This window comes from Triturus cristatus, chromosome 3_1 (assembly GCF_964204655.1).
Source record: "Triturus cristatus chromosome 3_1, aTriCri1.1, whole genome shotgun sequence".
In the NCBI taxonomy this organism is placed as follows: Eukaryota; Metazoa; Chordata; class Amphibia; order Caudata; family Salamandridae; genus Triturus; species Triturus cristatus.
Window position 1 is genome coordinate 41,825,846 of NC_140583.1, and position 16,260 is coordinate 41,842,105.

At 44.4% G+C, this 16,260-nt stretch overlaps 1 protein-coding gene across 1 annotated transcript in view; it reads right to left on the bottom strand.

Annotated features, from left to right (window-relative positions):
- Window positions 1–2,371: 2,371 nt before the first annotated feature.
- Window positions 2,372–16,260, bottom strand: part of LOC146859657 (astacin-like metalloendopeptidase) — a 564,873-nt gene continuing 550,984 nt past the window's right edge. The window contains exon 13 of the mRNA XM_085646717.1: window positions 2,372–4,974. Within this exon, the coding sequence (XP_085502843.1) occupies window positions 4,970–4,974 (5 nt within the window). The 3' untranslated portion in view covers window positions 2,372–4,969. The remainder of the gene's footprint in view (window positions 4,975–16,260) is intronic.

A 16,260-nucleotide genomic window follows, 5' to 3' on the forward strand; every position in this document is an offset into this window, starting at 1 on the left:
AATGTGGTGGGTTAAGATCCCTTGTATGTACTGACGTGGCCATTAAATGTTCTGCAGAATGTTGGGTTAGTGGGATGTGATACTGGTGTGTTTAGGTTGCAGACATGGCACATCTGAGTCCCACGGGAGCAACATTACAAACACAGTTCCGTTTACACAATAAAATCCAGAAGGGCCATATTCTGTTAGTTAACATTTAGCCTAATTTTGCCAGACCATGTGGTTTGCAAGTTAAGAATGTACACCCATTAACGCTGCAGGAAAACACTCTCCTGCTGCCATACACGTGTCACTTTTCATACATCTCCATTCAGAATTACAAATAGAACAAGAGAGGGTAAGGTCTTGCAGCAGACTAATCATTTTATAAAGAAATGTATGTCACTTTAAAATGTTTAATAAATACATGGTTTATTGGTGTACTGACTGTTAACCTCACAGAAAGCAAATAGTCACTGAAAATTGAAAGTTGCTTTTTTTAATCGCCTTTAGATAACCTCCTGCAGCAGAAAAGGGGAGTAATTCATCCCCATATTTGAGTGCATTTAGCTTTGAAGAGAGGGTGAAGCAGCAAGGGTAGAAGGTAGTGTTTGGGTGACCCAGCATTTGTGGCAGAATGCTGTGGGTATTGCAGGGTATTAGGGTATGCCAATCACTTAAGGCACAGTTCCGAATTACATAGTAAGAAACAGAGAAACATTTTATATGTTGGAGCAGAGGTCATGTACCAGCCATTATTTGTTTTCTACCATTGTCTTCAGTAGAGCACCTAACACCGAAATATTCTATGTCCAAGAAGTGTTTCACTTTTAGGTCTTCACTGATTTAGAGAAATAAGGTAAAAGTATAAAAATATATGAAAATGTAAGAAATTGAGAGATTACATGATGAATATGAATCTACCTGAAAATACGAATGCCAGAGAAGATTGGGTGGTTTATGAGAACCTTTTTTAAAGGATTGAGCTGATCTCTCTCAGGCTTTCAGTAGAAATGCTCCTAATGTTAGGCATTGAGAGTTCAAGATACTCTGGTTTCATGTGTTCCAGTGCGCAGACGTGTTCTTGTCTACTGAGAGTGTGTGTGAAGGTTTTATGTGCTCTTGGTGTTCCAAAAATATATTTGCAGAACGAAGTGTTGTTTCAGGCATTTCTGCTTTTGAGCTATGGCATATTTTTTTGTAGAATTCGGTGGTATGTTTTGAGCTATTTGTGCTACTGGATTTCTATCTTAGATGCTAATGTGGTGTTATTTGTTCCTGCTTTGAGACGTATGGGCTATTTTTGTAAATGCATCTGCTTTTGGAATTTTTGTTGGTCCTTTTGTAGAATGCATTGATTTGGTTTCTACATTTTTCTGCTCCTAAACTTCTAATGATATAGAGTCAGGTGGGTGGTGTCCAGAGTTTCCTTCTTAGGGCTTCTAGAGGCTTCCTATTAGAAGATGATTGTTGGGTAACAGCTCTTTCCACTCATGAGGCGGTGAGGCTATTGAGATTTGTTTTTTTGTGATTGAGGTGAATGGGACCTATATTCTTCTGCTCTTGAGGTTCATATAGGTGGAGAAAGTATTAAGTGGGCTCATGTTTATTTATAGAATCAGGTATCTGATTTCCACTTTTTTTGAACTTGTGTTTTTGTGAGTGGACATTCTATGGCAATACTAGTTCTTGATTTTGGGGGTTTTGGAACCTACTTCGCTTATTAAACTGGTTTGAGGTGAAACATGGGAAATATGTTTATTGATCAAATAGCCAGACCTTCATAAAATGGAAAAAGGTCAGTGTATAGTCTTAGGTTGAATTAATACTGTTTGTGAGTTGGATGGAAGCTATAAGGGCCCGATTCACAGAACTAACTTAAGACAAAATCCTCAAATTACTACCATTTTGGTATTCACAGAAGGCACTTACTCATTTTGGTATTCACAGAAGGCACTTACTCATTTCGGTATTCACAGAAGTTAGGAGTCCTAACTTTAGGACTCCTAAATGCCTTCTGTGAATACCGAAAGTCTTAAAATTAGGATTTTTCTCAGTTTAGTAGTAGTATAGTTAGGACTCCTAACTTTAGGACTCCTAAATGCCTTCTGTGTATACCGAAAGTCTTAAAATTAGGATTTTTCTCGATTTAGTAGTCCTACTAAATTGAGAAAAATCCTAATTTTAAGACTTTCGGTATTCACAGAAGGCATTTAGGAGTCCTAAAGTTAGGAGTCCTAACTATACTACTACTAAACTGAGAAAAATCCTAATTTTAAGACTTTCGGTATTCACAGAAGGCATTTAGGAGTCCTAAAGTTAGGACTCCTAACTTCTGTGAATACCGACATGAGAAAGTGCCTTCTGTGAATACCAAAATGAGTAAGTGCCTTCTGTGAATACCAAAATGGTAGTAAGTTTAGGATTTTGTCTTAAGTTAGTTCTGTGAATCGGGCCCTAAATGTTTTGGTTACCCATTCTAGTTTGGTGAAAATGTGGCACTTTAACTATGCAGGCTCACCGCAAGCAAAAAATGTAGTTTGTGATGTACGCTTGGATGTTCTGGATCCTACACCTGGGAGCTCAGTGTCAGGATATGTATGGTGTACTGGAAATACAGTTTTGAAATTAATACATTGTTAAACCAGAAAGACATCAAGAGTCTCCAGGACTAGTTAGCTGTTTCGATAACTGCATTGAGTGCCACATTTTGGACTCTAAAGACTCTTATAATGGCATAATCAAACTATGTCTATAACAGTGCAAGTGTTGCCTGGAAGGTTATTTGGTGAAATACAAAAACAAAGATCTCAACCTGCAACATATAGACTGCAAGATAGGAATTTGCACAGTATCACCAAGGTAATGGAGTATAGATGAAATATTCTAACGTACTGTTGCAGATTGATATTTAAGATTAGTTTTTGTTGTCACCAGAAACAAAGAACTATGAAAAATTCCTTTCTTGAGAGGCAAAGGGGTCCATAAGTATTCTCACTTTTTCCTTAGTTTCATCATTGCCTTCTATGGAAGATTACACTAGTACCACCAGAGAAAAGGGAACTGTATTCCTACCATAATGAAACAGTGGTGTATTCACCCTCCTCTAAATCACATTTTTAGGATGAGATGAGCTACTGGAGTCCTGCCTCTTTATCAGTTAAACTCTCTCTATATGTCCTGAGGAGAATGCTCGGCATCACAATTTTTATATCTGCACCTCAGTGGCAACTGGCAACATCTTTCTGAACCTTTGGCTGCCAACAAGAGCCATGCACCTTACTCATTTTTGTCTGTATTTGTTTTAAAGTCCCAAAGAATGCACATGACTTCTTGGCAGCAGAAGATGCAAAAAAATGTTGATGTTGTTGGTCTAAAAGATTTATGATTATCCTCCTATCTTTTAATCATGTGCAGGACTGACCTTGAGAACGTTTGCTCAACCTAACCTTACACAGTTGTAAAGTGGCACTGAGGTACACATACGAGAATAGATATTGGATATGAGTGTCTTCTTTAGGATGTAAAAAGGATGGTCCTCATAATGAGGCATCACACCAGCAGGGTTTTAGCTCCCCTCAAAAAGATGATGAGGACGAAGATAGGCAGAGCAGAATTTCATCAGAATGGGAATAGGGATGGATTTCCTCTAGTGACACAACCATAATTAAAAAAAACATTTATGAAACAAACGTAGTATAAACATTCTTTGTGCCGCTCAAGAAATAAGTTAATGGTTGAGGATACTTTGTTTTTCTCAGTAAAGTCTGATTGATGGACTTGCTTCTTACTATAATTTTTAGTCGTTCAAATTGCTGGTCTCGTTTTTCTTAGGACATGGACTGACTTAATTAGGACCCACTTGCACATACATAGAGAGAATTATGTGTGTGTCTTCCACAGAAAAACATGTCTGTGCATGGTAAATTTTTGGTATGTATTCTTTAAGTCATTGAAACTTTTTTAAGTGACTTGTACATTAAATAATCTATTATTTACTGTCACAGCACTGTCACAGCAACCTTCTGAGCCATCGAGAGATAGGAGTCCATGAGGAGGCTTAGCCTTTAAGACTAGGGTCCCAAGGAACAATGCTAGATGTGCTGGAGGATGAACTAAGGACTGGCATTTGCTAAACCTAATTAAGAGAAGGTGAGTTCAGGTACAACATGCTACATGTATCAGCTGGATAATTCCGGATATAAACTGATGAAGTTGCACATCAAGGGAGACATGTGACAGTGCAGAACGCTGAGAGCCCCACATTACATTTCTGTGCGTTCAGATCCACTCAATGTTTGAAACTTGGCCTGGAAAGGGGTCTTCTAGAGATGAGATTGACTCTGGTTGATGACAGCTCCTTCTAAACGTGTTAAAGGCTGGAGTGGGGATGAAAAGTTACTTGATGGGACCTGGACAACAACTGGTATCTTTGGCTTCATGGATTCAGCAATAACCTTCTCCAGTTCTGTTGGTGAAGGGCATATACCTTTTGGCACAATAGAGGGTACAAGCGGTTATTTGTTCAAGGATGCCAGCTGTGAGTATTTAATTTGACTCATTTGTTGACACTGTATGGTACAGAGGCTTGACCATCTCTTTACTATTTCTTTTTTTAAAAAGGTTATCAATTACCTTCGTAGACAATGGCTAACCTTTAGAGTAGGGATATCCTAGGATGAGCAAAGAAAAAAGTCTACTGTCTCGAAAGTCTTCTTGTAGGGGTAGTCCTAAACCACTTAGATTTACCACAGAGAGAAATTATAATGACTTCAGATATGCCATGCATTAAGTGTGACAATCGCAGACTCAACTTCAGATAGTGTCCTCTGATGACCCAAGAACACGTTCTCATACTAGGATGATCAATTTTACAGCGGAACCATTAGAGGTACATTGATAGACAGCTGTCAACAAAGTCGATGAGGAGCCTGTTTGCTGTTAACGTGATTGAGATCCAGACTGCATCTCCGGGCCTTTGACGACGATGTTACACTGTATGACAAGAAAGGAGAGAATACCATATGAGCATGCAATGTGTTACTTGAAATCAAAATGTACTTATAGGGATGCACATGTCATTGCCTAGAAAAAAAAACTAAAATTCGGGGATCTGATGTTTTAGATGAATGATATTCAAATCTGAATTTCCCACGCTCTTTCCTTCACATAATATCTTATTAGGTAAGGTTGGCATTTATACGTAATACTGAAACATGCAAAGATGTAAGGCTCCTCTCTAGGGTACAGAGATACACGTTTTTGACCCTGAAAGGTGTTAGATGCTGCTAGAGTTTTTTCGTAGTCTAATTAAAAAAACAGTGTCTGGCTCCTTGTTGAGGCACAGACTGCTCCAGCAAGGAGTCAGACACTGTTTGATTTTGTTTTTAAAGTACAGTAAAATTCACACAGCTCCTGGGTTTCTGGGGGGTTCTCTCATATGCAATATCAGGACAAGAGGCCTACACTGACAAATTCATACATAAACTTTATTAATTCCTTTATTAATTCCACTTTTTTGGAGTCAGTGGTAGTTAGTCGAAACTCTGCCCGTCAAACCAATTGACAAACTCAAATATAAAAAATAAATAAATATGCATAACAGTTACATGGACATTTGATGACAGGCTATCTAAAAGATAACCCCAATGCTTACGCTTAAAACCAGAAAGAAACCGTTAATTTTCAGTGATGATCTTAAATGTCAAGAAGACTTTAGCTTTATCTCTAATCAGTGTTCAAGATATTGGATAGTCCTGGGCATTGACACAACATTGATAATAGATGAAGTAAATAGCAGATTTAGAAAAGGAAATAGTACTGGACCGGAGCTTTGCAAATGCCAAGTAATAAACTTAACATCAGCATTGTGGACCATCTGTTGTCGCACTGGAGTATTATTATTCTGATATATAGACTGTTCCGCTCAACTTTTCATAACCCCGCTGCTTAGGAGCCACACTCAATTTCAACATTAGTACAACAGTTGAAAAAGGAGGGTGCAAAGTCACACAAGTATCACTCAATTTGAGCACTGGAAAAGTTCCAGTTTCTTAAATATCCAATGGAGTTAGTTCAATTGAAATCAGTTTTTTGGCAGTCTTGCATATGTGTTCAAATCCAACTTTATTGATTCTTTTTATCAAATAAATGCCAATCAGCCGAGACAACGTGTTTCGTCCCTCAGGACTTCATTGAGGTTGTACAATTCATGAGTCAGTTATCCCAACATTGCATAAGATGTTTTCCCATATCAGATATCTTCATAGATAAAACCGGGTGGTGTAGTACCTCCTATTCCATCTCCATTGTTTGTGACACAGCACCCCAAACGCAGGACGTAAGGTACCCCAAGAGGATTTCTCTGAATATGAAAACTCATATTAACCACTTTCAGGCCACAACTGGGTGCAGCCATTCTCTTTGCCCCCACAGGATGCATTGTTCAGGCGCTGAGGAACAACAGCAGAAGAAGGCTTTGAAACAAGGCAAACCTTTTGGGGGGTTATCTTTTTAAAGTCCCAGCCAACCTAGCGTGGGACTCAAGCACTTCTTTTGGGGGGTGGCTACTCTGCTCCTGCAGTTCTCCCCCCAAATTTGCTTCACTGTTGTGAGATGTTTAAAACATAGCCACCCAGCGCACAAGCTCTCCCCACAAATGTGCTTCACTGTTGTGAGATGTTTATAATATAGCCACCCTGCGCACAAGCTCTCCCCACAAATGTGCTTCACTGTTGTGAGATGTTTATAACATAGCCACTCCGCGCCTGATTCACAAAGCTAACTTACACTTTTGAGTAAGTTTACATTTTAGAGTAACTTTACTACATTCAATATCCACAAACTCAAAGTGTAAACATGCAACAAAAGTATGAGGTTCGTGTTTCTAGCCCCAGAGTGAAGCAATTGGCTTACTCTCATGTGGGTGGTGAGGTCTCTCTCTAATCCCCATCCTGACCTTCCCTAAACCAATCTTACTCCTCCATGATCCCATCGCCATTTGGAGTAATTCTTCCCCATTTTTCCTACCACTCTCATGTGTCCTTCCCATATTTACTGGTAAAACCTTTACTTACGTGTGCGGACACTCTGCAGTCAGGGCGAAAAGCTCTTCATGCATAAGTATAGACATTGCAGAGGTGTAAAACTTCACACAGTTTGTGTATTGCAATTTGTGGTATCGTTTGTTGTACTAAACATGTACTACAAAGTGCAGTTTATGAATCAGACCCTCTGTCTTGAGGATTCTCCTCTTAGCTTTTGTTGAGGCACCTCTTCAGGACAGTTATTTATTGTAATTCAAATATCATGCTCCATTGTGAAACACAACTTGTTCAGGTGTTCCTCTCACATCCACACCCCTTCATTTTTTTCCTTCCCAAATTATTTCATATTTTTCTTCATTGTCAGTGTGTTTTTGACTAGTATGACTGTGATCCTGCTAATCAGGACCCCAGTCACTGTGCTTCCTCCTTAAATTTGGCATGGAAGTCCCTAGTATATGGTACTGAGGTACTCAGGGCATAGGTACACTAGGGGTCTCCCATGGGCTGCACCATGTACTATCCCACCCAGGAGAGACCAGTCAAACTGTGACTGCATGAGCAGGACACCCCAACAAACCCTGGAGTCGATTCTCCATGCTTTGTAAGTGTGGTCAGCCATTTTAATACACATAGTGGCCATCCGTCAGTACGCGATGGCTAACTATATAGTGGCTGCGCCGAACCTGGGCATGTTTGGTATCAAACATGTTAGAATCATTCCCCAACACTGTTACCGATGTTGGCGGTATGATTCTTTGCACTTGGGAGCTCCTCCGGGGAAGCCCCCAGTACTCCTGGTAACAGCCTTCCAGGGTCTGCCAGCAATAGTGCTGCTGCCGACCCTAGGCATGCTTCTGCCCTCCTGCTGCTGAACTGAGCTTGAGCAGGAGAAGGTAGAACAATAAGTTTCCTGTCACAGGGAGGTGTGACCACCTCCCAGGCAGGACTTTGTGTATTGGGATGGAGTGGAGTTGGGGGGGGTGCTTACCAGCACCACCAGACTGCTTTGAAGGGCCAATGTGGTCCCCTCATTGCATACTTTAGTTAGATCCAGTTCTGGGAGCCCTTGGTTCCAGCTCTGGCACGAAACTTGACAAAGGACAATGGAGTATCCTTTCCTCTGTCCAGCCCCTCCTATGGGAGAGACCCCGGAGGCATCCTCACCCCTTTCTTAAGGTATAAAAGGGCTTAACTATGGGTGGGTCCTCAGATTTGTCGTGGAACCTGAAACCACGTCACTCCTCAACTGTCTGGATCCCTGGCCTTGGCCTGGAATCGAGACTGCATCATGGAACGCTCATGCAGCTCCTGGTCTCGCTGTTCTACAATACTTTTTTGTCGTCTGTCTGTGCTTCTTCCAGGATCTTCAATAGACCTGTGGGCATCAAGGACACCGAAGTAATTTCCCTTGGAGTGAAGGAGTCACTTGCCAGCATCTGCAGGTACCGCAACAAAGCTGACCGGTCCGCTGCTCCTGACGTCCTACAAACTTCAGAAGGTTCAGTAATACAGATAGTAGTTCAGCAACTCCCTTAAGACCAGGCCTGTCCTCTCTACAATTTTGAGGCCAGCATCCCTCAACGGAACCGCCGAAACCAAATCCCTGTGCACCGCGTCAACTTGCCATTGCCAAGGCTGTTTGGCTCTGCACTTCAAAGATCCTAGGGCTACAAGAAGCTTCAGTCTACAGCATTTCTTCCTGCCTGTTAGACCTGGCACCACTGGCGTGGGTCTCCCTTCCATCTTTCATTTTTTCTCCTCTGTGTCTGCTGGTGTTAGTTGCTCTGGGTGCTGTGCCACTGCCATTCAGTGCCACAGCGCAAATGCTCCCTAGTGTAAAATGATTGTCTGAATTGGTATTTCCCTAACCCTTGCTGACCCAGGGAACATGTTTGAAGAATCGAATTTGATATGCCTGAGCTCAGAATATTAGAGTGCGTCTTTTGGTGGGGATTATTTTTATATTCTGTGCGTGGGAGGGCCACTTTTGAGAAGTGGGTATTTTCTTGCCTAAGTCTTCCCGTGTGCTCTGCTGTTATGTGTATTGGTTGTCTGGTTTTGGAGGAACAAGGCAGGCTGAGCCCGACCTGGAATGAACAGAGAGATCTGCAGTTGGAGTATGGGGAGGGGTGACCCTTTGATGTGAGCAGGGCTGTGCCTGGCAAGGTGAATGATGGCTCCACCTCCCACTATGCGTCTGATGGTAGACCCCCTCTTCCTGAAAGGCAGGATACTGCCTCGTAAATAAAGTGCTCCAGGACGACCCCAGACTGGTTCTGGCTGGCTTCAGTGACTTTGATTTTTGAAAACAAAGACTTTTGGGGTATACATATCTGTGCTAAAACCCCTACACGGTGTGTTTCTTCTGGATGTCAAGACGAACCTCTGTTCGTGTAACCAGAGGGAAAGGACTTTGAAACTTCTATCTATCTTGCTGAAGCAACTACCCAAGGGCCTGATTTGATCTTGCCTCCTGCTGAAGTCTCAGGGACATTAGACGTTACCCATCAGCCTTCCGAATTCCCAGTGAGGGGGATTCTACACGCAGGTGAGGTTTCTGTCGAGAATTCCAGAACCTCTGGGTCTACTGCGGGGAACGCGGGCTAAGAATCATCGCTATCGCTATTTTGGGCTGCTGCTGAGGAGCTATTGGCGCTGGGAGCCCGCAATTGCCTGTGTTATGAAAATCATTGCTATCGCTATTGTGGGCAGCTGCTGCTGAGGAGCTGTTGCCGCTGAGAGCCCGCATTTGCCTGTACTACGAGAATCATCGCTATTGTGGGCCGCTGCAGCTGAGGAGCTATTGCCGCTGAGAGCCTGTATCTGTCTATGCTACGAGAATCATCGCTATCGCTATTGTGGGCCTCTGCAGCTGAGGAGCTGTTGCTGCTTAGAGCCCGCATTTGCCTGTTGTACGAGAATCATCGCTATCGCTATTGTTGGCCGCTGCAGCTGAGGAGCTGTTGCCGCTGAGAGCCCGCATTTGTCTGTGCTATTAGAATCATCGCTATCGTTATTGGGGGCTGCTGCAGCTGAGGAGCTGTGCAGCTGAGTGCCTGCCTTTTGTCACCGTCCCAGGATCATCGCGAACGCACGCCGCATACCGCCGCAGCTGGGGGCTGTGGCCGCTGCGAGTCCGCCTGTCATTATCGCGGCTTCCTCACAAAGCTGCGTGCCGTGCACCCTTCAACTTCAGGTTCAGCTGCTGCAACAAGGTCACCGTCAACTCCTTTGAACGGTCCGTCATCGGCGGGCACTGCTCTTCTGTGCCTCCTGGTCACCTCCGAGCGGCATAGACTCTGTCTCCTCTGCTTACAGGTTCTTCTCTTCAAAAATCCACCCTTGGATTCCACTGGACTCTTGCACAGTGTTCACCAGAGGCATCTTTGCTGCAGTCCTCCATTTTGGTCTATGGCGGTTTCTGACGTCACTTTGCACCGGGCTTCCCTGGTGTAGGTATCCTGGTTCCTGGGGTATCCAGGGATGGGGTGACTCTCCAACCTTCTGTCTTCCACAGGGTTTCTTCTGGGTGCAATGGGAAGGTTACTTCTTCTTCAAACCTGCAACCGAAGTAAATAGCAGATCTAGAAAATGAAATAGTACTGGTCCGGAGCTTTGCAAATGCCAAGTAAGAAACTTAACATCAGCATTGTGGACTATCTGTTGTCGCACTAGTGTATTATTATTCTGTTATATATGTTATGTTATGTTATAGTGTTTTATAAAGCGTGCGATTACCAAGTAGGTGTCCTGGCGCTAGACTGTTCCGCTCAACTTTTCATAACCCCGCTGCTTAGGAGCCACACTCAATTTCAACATTAGTACAACAGTTGAAAAAGGAGGGTGCAAAGTCACACAAGTATCACTCAATTTGAGCACTGGAAAAGTTCCAGTTTCTTAAATATCCAATGGAGTTAGTTCAATTGAAATCAGTTTTTTGGGAGTCTTGCATATGTGTTCAAATCCAACTTTATTGATTCTTTTTATCAAATAAATGCCAATCAGCCGAGACAACGTGTTTCGTCCCTCAGGACTTCATTGAGGTTGTACAATTCATAAGACAGTTATCCCAACATTGCATAAGATGTTTTCCCATATCAGATATCTTCATAGATAGAAAAAATAAAACCGGGTGGTGTAGTACCTCCTATTCCATCTCCATTGTTTGTGACACAGCACCCCAAACGCAGGACGTAAGGTACCCCTAGAGGATTTCTCTGAATATGAAAACTCATATTAACCACTTTTAGGCCACAACTGGGTGCAGCCATTCTCTTTGCCCCCACAGGACGCATTGTTCAGGCGCTGAAGAACAACAGCAGAAGAAGGCTTTGAAACAAGGCAAACCTTTTGGGGGGTTATCTTTTTGAAGTCCCAGCCAACCTAGCGTGGGACTCAAGCACTTCTTTTGGGGGGTGGCTACTCTGCTCCTGCAGTTCTCCCCCCCAAATTTGCTTCACTGTTGTGAGATGTTTAAAACATAGCCACCCTGCGAACAAGCTCTCCCCACAAATGTGCTTCACTGTTGTGAGATGTTTATAACATAGCCACTCCGCGCCTGATTCACAAAGCTAACTTACACTTTTGAGTAAGTTTACATTTTAGAGTAACTTTACTACATTCAATATCCACAAACTCAAAGTGTAAACATGCAACAAAAGTATGAGATACGTGTTTCTAGCCCCAGAGTGAAGCAATTGGCTTACTCTCATGTGGGTGGTGATGTCTCTCTCTAATCCCCATCCTGACCTTCCCTAAACCAATCTTACTCCTCCATGATCCCATCGCCATTTGGAGTAATTCTTCCCCATTTTTCCTACCACTCTCATGTGTCCTTCCCATATTTACTGGTAAAACCTTTACTTACGTGTGCGGACACTCTAAAGTCAGGGCCAAAAGCTCTTCATGCATAAGTATAGACATTGCAGAGGTGTAAAACTTCACACAGTTTGTGTATTGCAATTTGTGGTATCGTTTGTTGTACTAAACATGTACTACAAAGTGCAGTTTATGAATCAGACTCTCTGTCTTGAGGATTCTCCTCTTAGCTTTTGTTGAGGCACCTCTTCAGGACAGGTATTTATTGTAATTCAAATATGACGCTCCATTGTGAAACACAACTTGTTCAGGTGTTCCTCTCACATCCACACACCTTCCTTTTTTTCCTTCCCAAATTATTTCATATTTTTCTTCATTGTCAGTGTGTTTTTCACTAGTATGACTGTGATCCTGCTAATCAGGACCCCAGTCACTGTGCTTCCTCCTTAAATTTGGTATGGAAGTACTTCTGCACCTCCACAATTGTCCACTGGTGTACCTCCAAGTCCCTAGTATATGGTACTGAGGTACTCGGGGCATAGGTACACTAGGGGACTTCCATGGGCTGCACCATGTACTATCCCACCCAGGAGAGACCAGTCAAACTGTGACTGCATGAGCAGGACACCCCAACAAACCCTGGAGTCGATTCCCCATGCTTTGTAAGTGTGGTCAGCCATTTTGATACACATAGTGGCCATCCGTCAGTACGCGATGGCTAACTATATAGTGGCTGCGCCGAACCTGGGCATGTTTGGTATCAAACATGTTAGAATCATTCCCCAACACTGTTACCGATGTTGGCGGTATGATTGTTTGCACTTGGGAGCTCCTTCGGGGAAGCCCCCAGTACTCCTGGTAACAGCCTACCAGGGTCTGCCAGCAATAGTGCTGCTGCCGACCCTAGACATGCGTCTGCCCTCCTGCTGCTGAGCTGAGCTTGAGCAGGGGAAGGTAGAACAATACGTTTCCTGTCACAGGGAGGTGTGACCACCTCCCAGGCAGGACTTTGTGTATTGGGCTGGAGTGGAGCTGGGGGGGAGGGGTGCTTACCAGCACCACCAGACTGCTTTGAAGGGCAAATGTGGTCCCCTCATTGCATACTTTAGTTAGATCCAGTTCTGGGAGCCCTTGGTTCCAGCTCTGGCATGAAACTTGACAAAGGACAATGGAGTATCCTTTCCTCTGTCCAGCCCCTCCTATGGGAGAGACCCCGGAGGCATCCTCACCCCTTTCTTAAGGTATAAAAGGGCTTAACTATGGGTGGGTCCTCAGATTAGTCGTGGGACATGACTCAAGCCTGAAACCACGTCACTCCTCAACTGTCTGGATCCCTGGCCTTGGCCTGGAATCGAGACTGCATCATGGAACGCTCATGCAGCTCCTGGTCTCGCTGTTCTACAGGACTTTTTTGTCGTCTGTCTGTGCTTCTTCCAGGATCTTCAATAGACCTGTGGGCATCAAGGACACCGAAGTAATTTCCCTTGGAGTGAAGGAGTCTCTTGCCAGCATCTGTAGGTACCGCAACAAAGCTGACCGGTCCGCTGCTCCTGACGTCCTACAAACTTCAAAAGGTTCAGTAACACAGATAGTAGTTCAGCAACTCCCTTGAGACAGGGCCTGTCCTCTCTACAATTTTGAGGCCAGCATTCCTCAACAGAACCGCCGAAACCAAACCCCTGTGCACCGCGTCAACTTGCCATTGCCAAGGCTGTTTGGCTCTGCACTTCAAAGATCCTAGGGCTACAAGAAGCTTCAGTCTACAGCATCTCTTCCTGCCTGTTAGACCTGGCACCATTGGCGTGGGTCTCCCTTCCATCTTTCATTTTTTCCTCCTGTGTGTTTGCTGGTGTTAGTTGCTCTGGGCGCTGTGCCACTGCCATTCAGTGCCACAGCGCGAATGCTCCCTAGTGTAAAATGATTGTCTGAATTGGTATTCCCCTAACCCTAGCTGACCCAGGGAACATGTTTGAAGAATCGAATTTGATATGCCTGAGCTCAGAATATTAGAGTGCGTCTTTTGGTGGGGATTATTTTTATATTTTGTGCGTGGGAGGACTACTTTTGAGAAGTGGGTATTTTCTTGCCTAAGTCTTCCCGTATGCTCTGCTGTTATGTGTATTGGTTTTGGAGGAACAAGGCAGGGTGAGCCTGACCTGGAATGAACAGAGAGATCTGCAGTTGGAGTATAGGGAAGGGTGACCCTTTGATCTGAGCCGGGCTGTGCCTGACAAGGTGAATGATGGCTCCACCTCCTACTGTGCGTCTGATGGTAGACCCCCTCTTCCTGAAAGGCAGGATGTCGCCTCGTAAATAAAGTGCTCCAGGACGTCCCCAAACTGGTTCTGGCTGGGTTCAGTGACTTGTGTCATTTGAAAACAAAGACTTTTGGGGTATAAATATCTGTGCTAAAACCCCTACACGGTGTGTTTCTTCTGGATGTCAAGACAAACCTCTGTTCGTGTAACCAGAGGGAAAGGACTTTGAAACTTCTATCTATCTTGCTGAAGCAACTACCCAAGGGCCTGATTTGAGCTTGCCTCCTGCTGAAGTCTCAGGGACATTAGACTTTACCCATCAGCCGAGGAGCTGTGCCGCTGAGTGCCCGCCTTTTATCACCGTCCCAGGATCATCGGGAACGCACGCCGCAGACCGCCGCAGCTGGGGGCTGTGGCCACTGCGAGTCCGCCTGTCATTATCGCGGCTTCCTCACAAAGCTGCGTGCCGTGCACCCTTCAACTTCAGGTGCATTGAGCATCGCCGGGTCGCTTTTGATTGCTACTCTAGATTTACGTGTATTGTGGCACCTTGATCGTTTCGGAGCCGTGTTTTAAGCCTATATAAAGATACCTATTTTTTGATAACTACTGGTGTGGTGTCCCTTTGTATGGTCTTCACTGCGTTATTGTGTATGTCATAAATGCTTCACACACTGCCTCTGAGATAGGCCTGTCTGCTCGTACTACGTTACCACAAGGTTGAGCAGGGGTTATCAGAGGGTGTAGCCCCCTTACTCTGACTTAGGAAGAAGGATCCCTATTTGGACATTGGCGCCAACCACTGCCAACTAGAGATCCCCATTTCTAACACTGCCAAGTACAGCATCTTCACTGCATTCTATGCACCGTGGGCCTACCTTCTTGGTGAGCTGCTCGAAGTCCTCTTGCGACTCCTGTGACTCCGGCCTGTGGGTCCTACTGAGGGCCTTTCCCGCTTCAGTGGCCTCTTCTTCTTGCTTGGGGCCTGCTCTGACTCTCCTACTGGTAATGAGTCCCTTGGACCTTGCTGGTCCCAACGTTGCTCCTTCTTTGCTTTCCACACCTGTTGCAGCGGCCAAGGCTTGTTGGTGCTCCTGCCAGACACCGATCCCCTAGTTCTTGACGTTCGATCTGGGACAGCTCGTGCACAGTTCCTGGTCTTCCTAAGTGGCCCCTGCTCCTCACAGCTGCTGCAACAAGGTCACCGTCAACTCCTTTGAACGGTCCATCATCGGCGGGCATTGCTCTTCTGTGTCTCCTGGTCACCTCCGAGCGGCGTAGACTCTGTCTCCTCTGCTTACAGGTTCTTCTCTTCAAAAATCCACCCTTGGATTCCACTGGACTCTTGCACAGTGTTCGCCAGCGGCATCTTTGCTGCATACCTCCATTTTGGTCTATGGCGGTTTCTGACGTCACTTTACACCAGGCTTCCCTGGTGTAGGTATCCTGGTTCCTGGGGTATCCAGGGATGGGGTGACTCTCCAACCTTCTGTCTTCCACAGGGTTTCTTCTGGGTGCAATGGGAAGGTTACTTCTTCTTCAAAACTGCAACCGTGACTTTCCCATTGACTTCTATTGAGTACGCGGCTGTGTGTCCACTCTGAACACAGCCGTTTTTGGTACTTACCTTGGGTGGTTTCTTGGGTCCCATCTCTTCTGACTGGTCCAAGTCCCGACTTTGTTCGGAGTTCGCATTCCACTTTTTTAGTATATGGTTTGATCTCCCCCTGGAGACCATTGTGTATTGTGCTTACTTACCTAGTTGCAATTGACGTATTATTTGTATTTGTGTCTATGTAGGAAATATACCAATGTGAGTGTTGTGTAATAAATAGAACTACACTCTTTTTTCATTTAACCTATAGTACATGATTAGATCTGACAAATCTTGCTTAACACTCTTTCTGGATAAACCTGAAGGCTGCTCTCCACACCTACTATTTAGAGAGCTTTCTAAGGTTGTCTTAGACCACTGAAATCACCGTAGTGATTGTCTGGATTAGTGCAAGGTGCTTCTCTCAAAGAAGTGTGCACCATATACTAAGTCAGCCTCCTACACATGCTCTCAAAGGCGTTGTCATCCAAGAGAAATAGAGCCTGTATTTTTTGTCAGGTCAACGCACTTTGCATATGTTGAGCCAGCCACCTTCTGGTCCTTG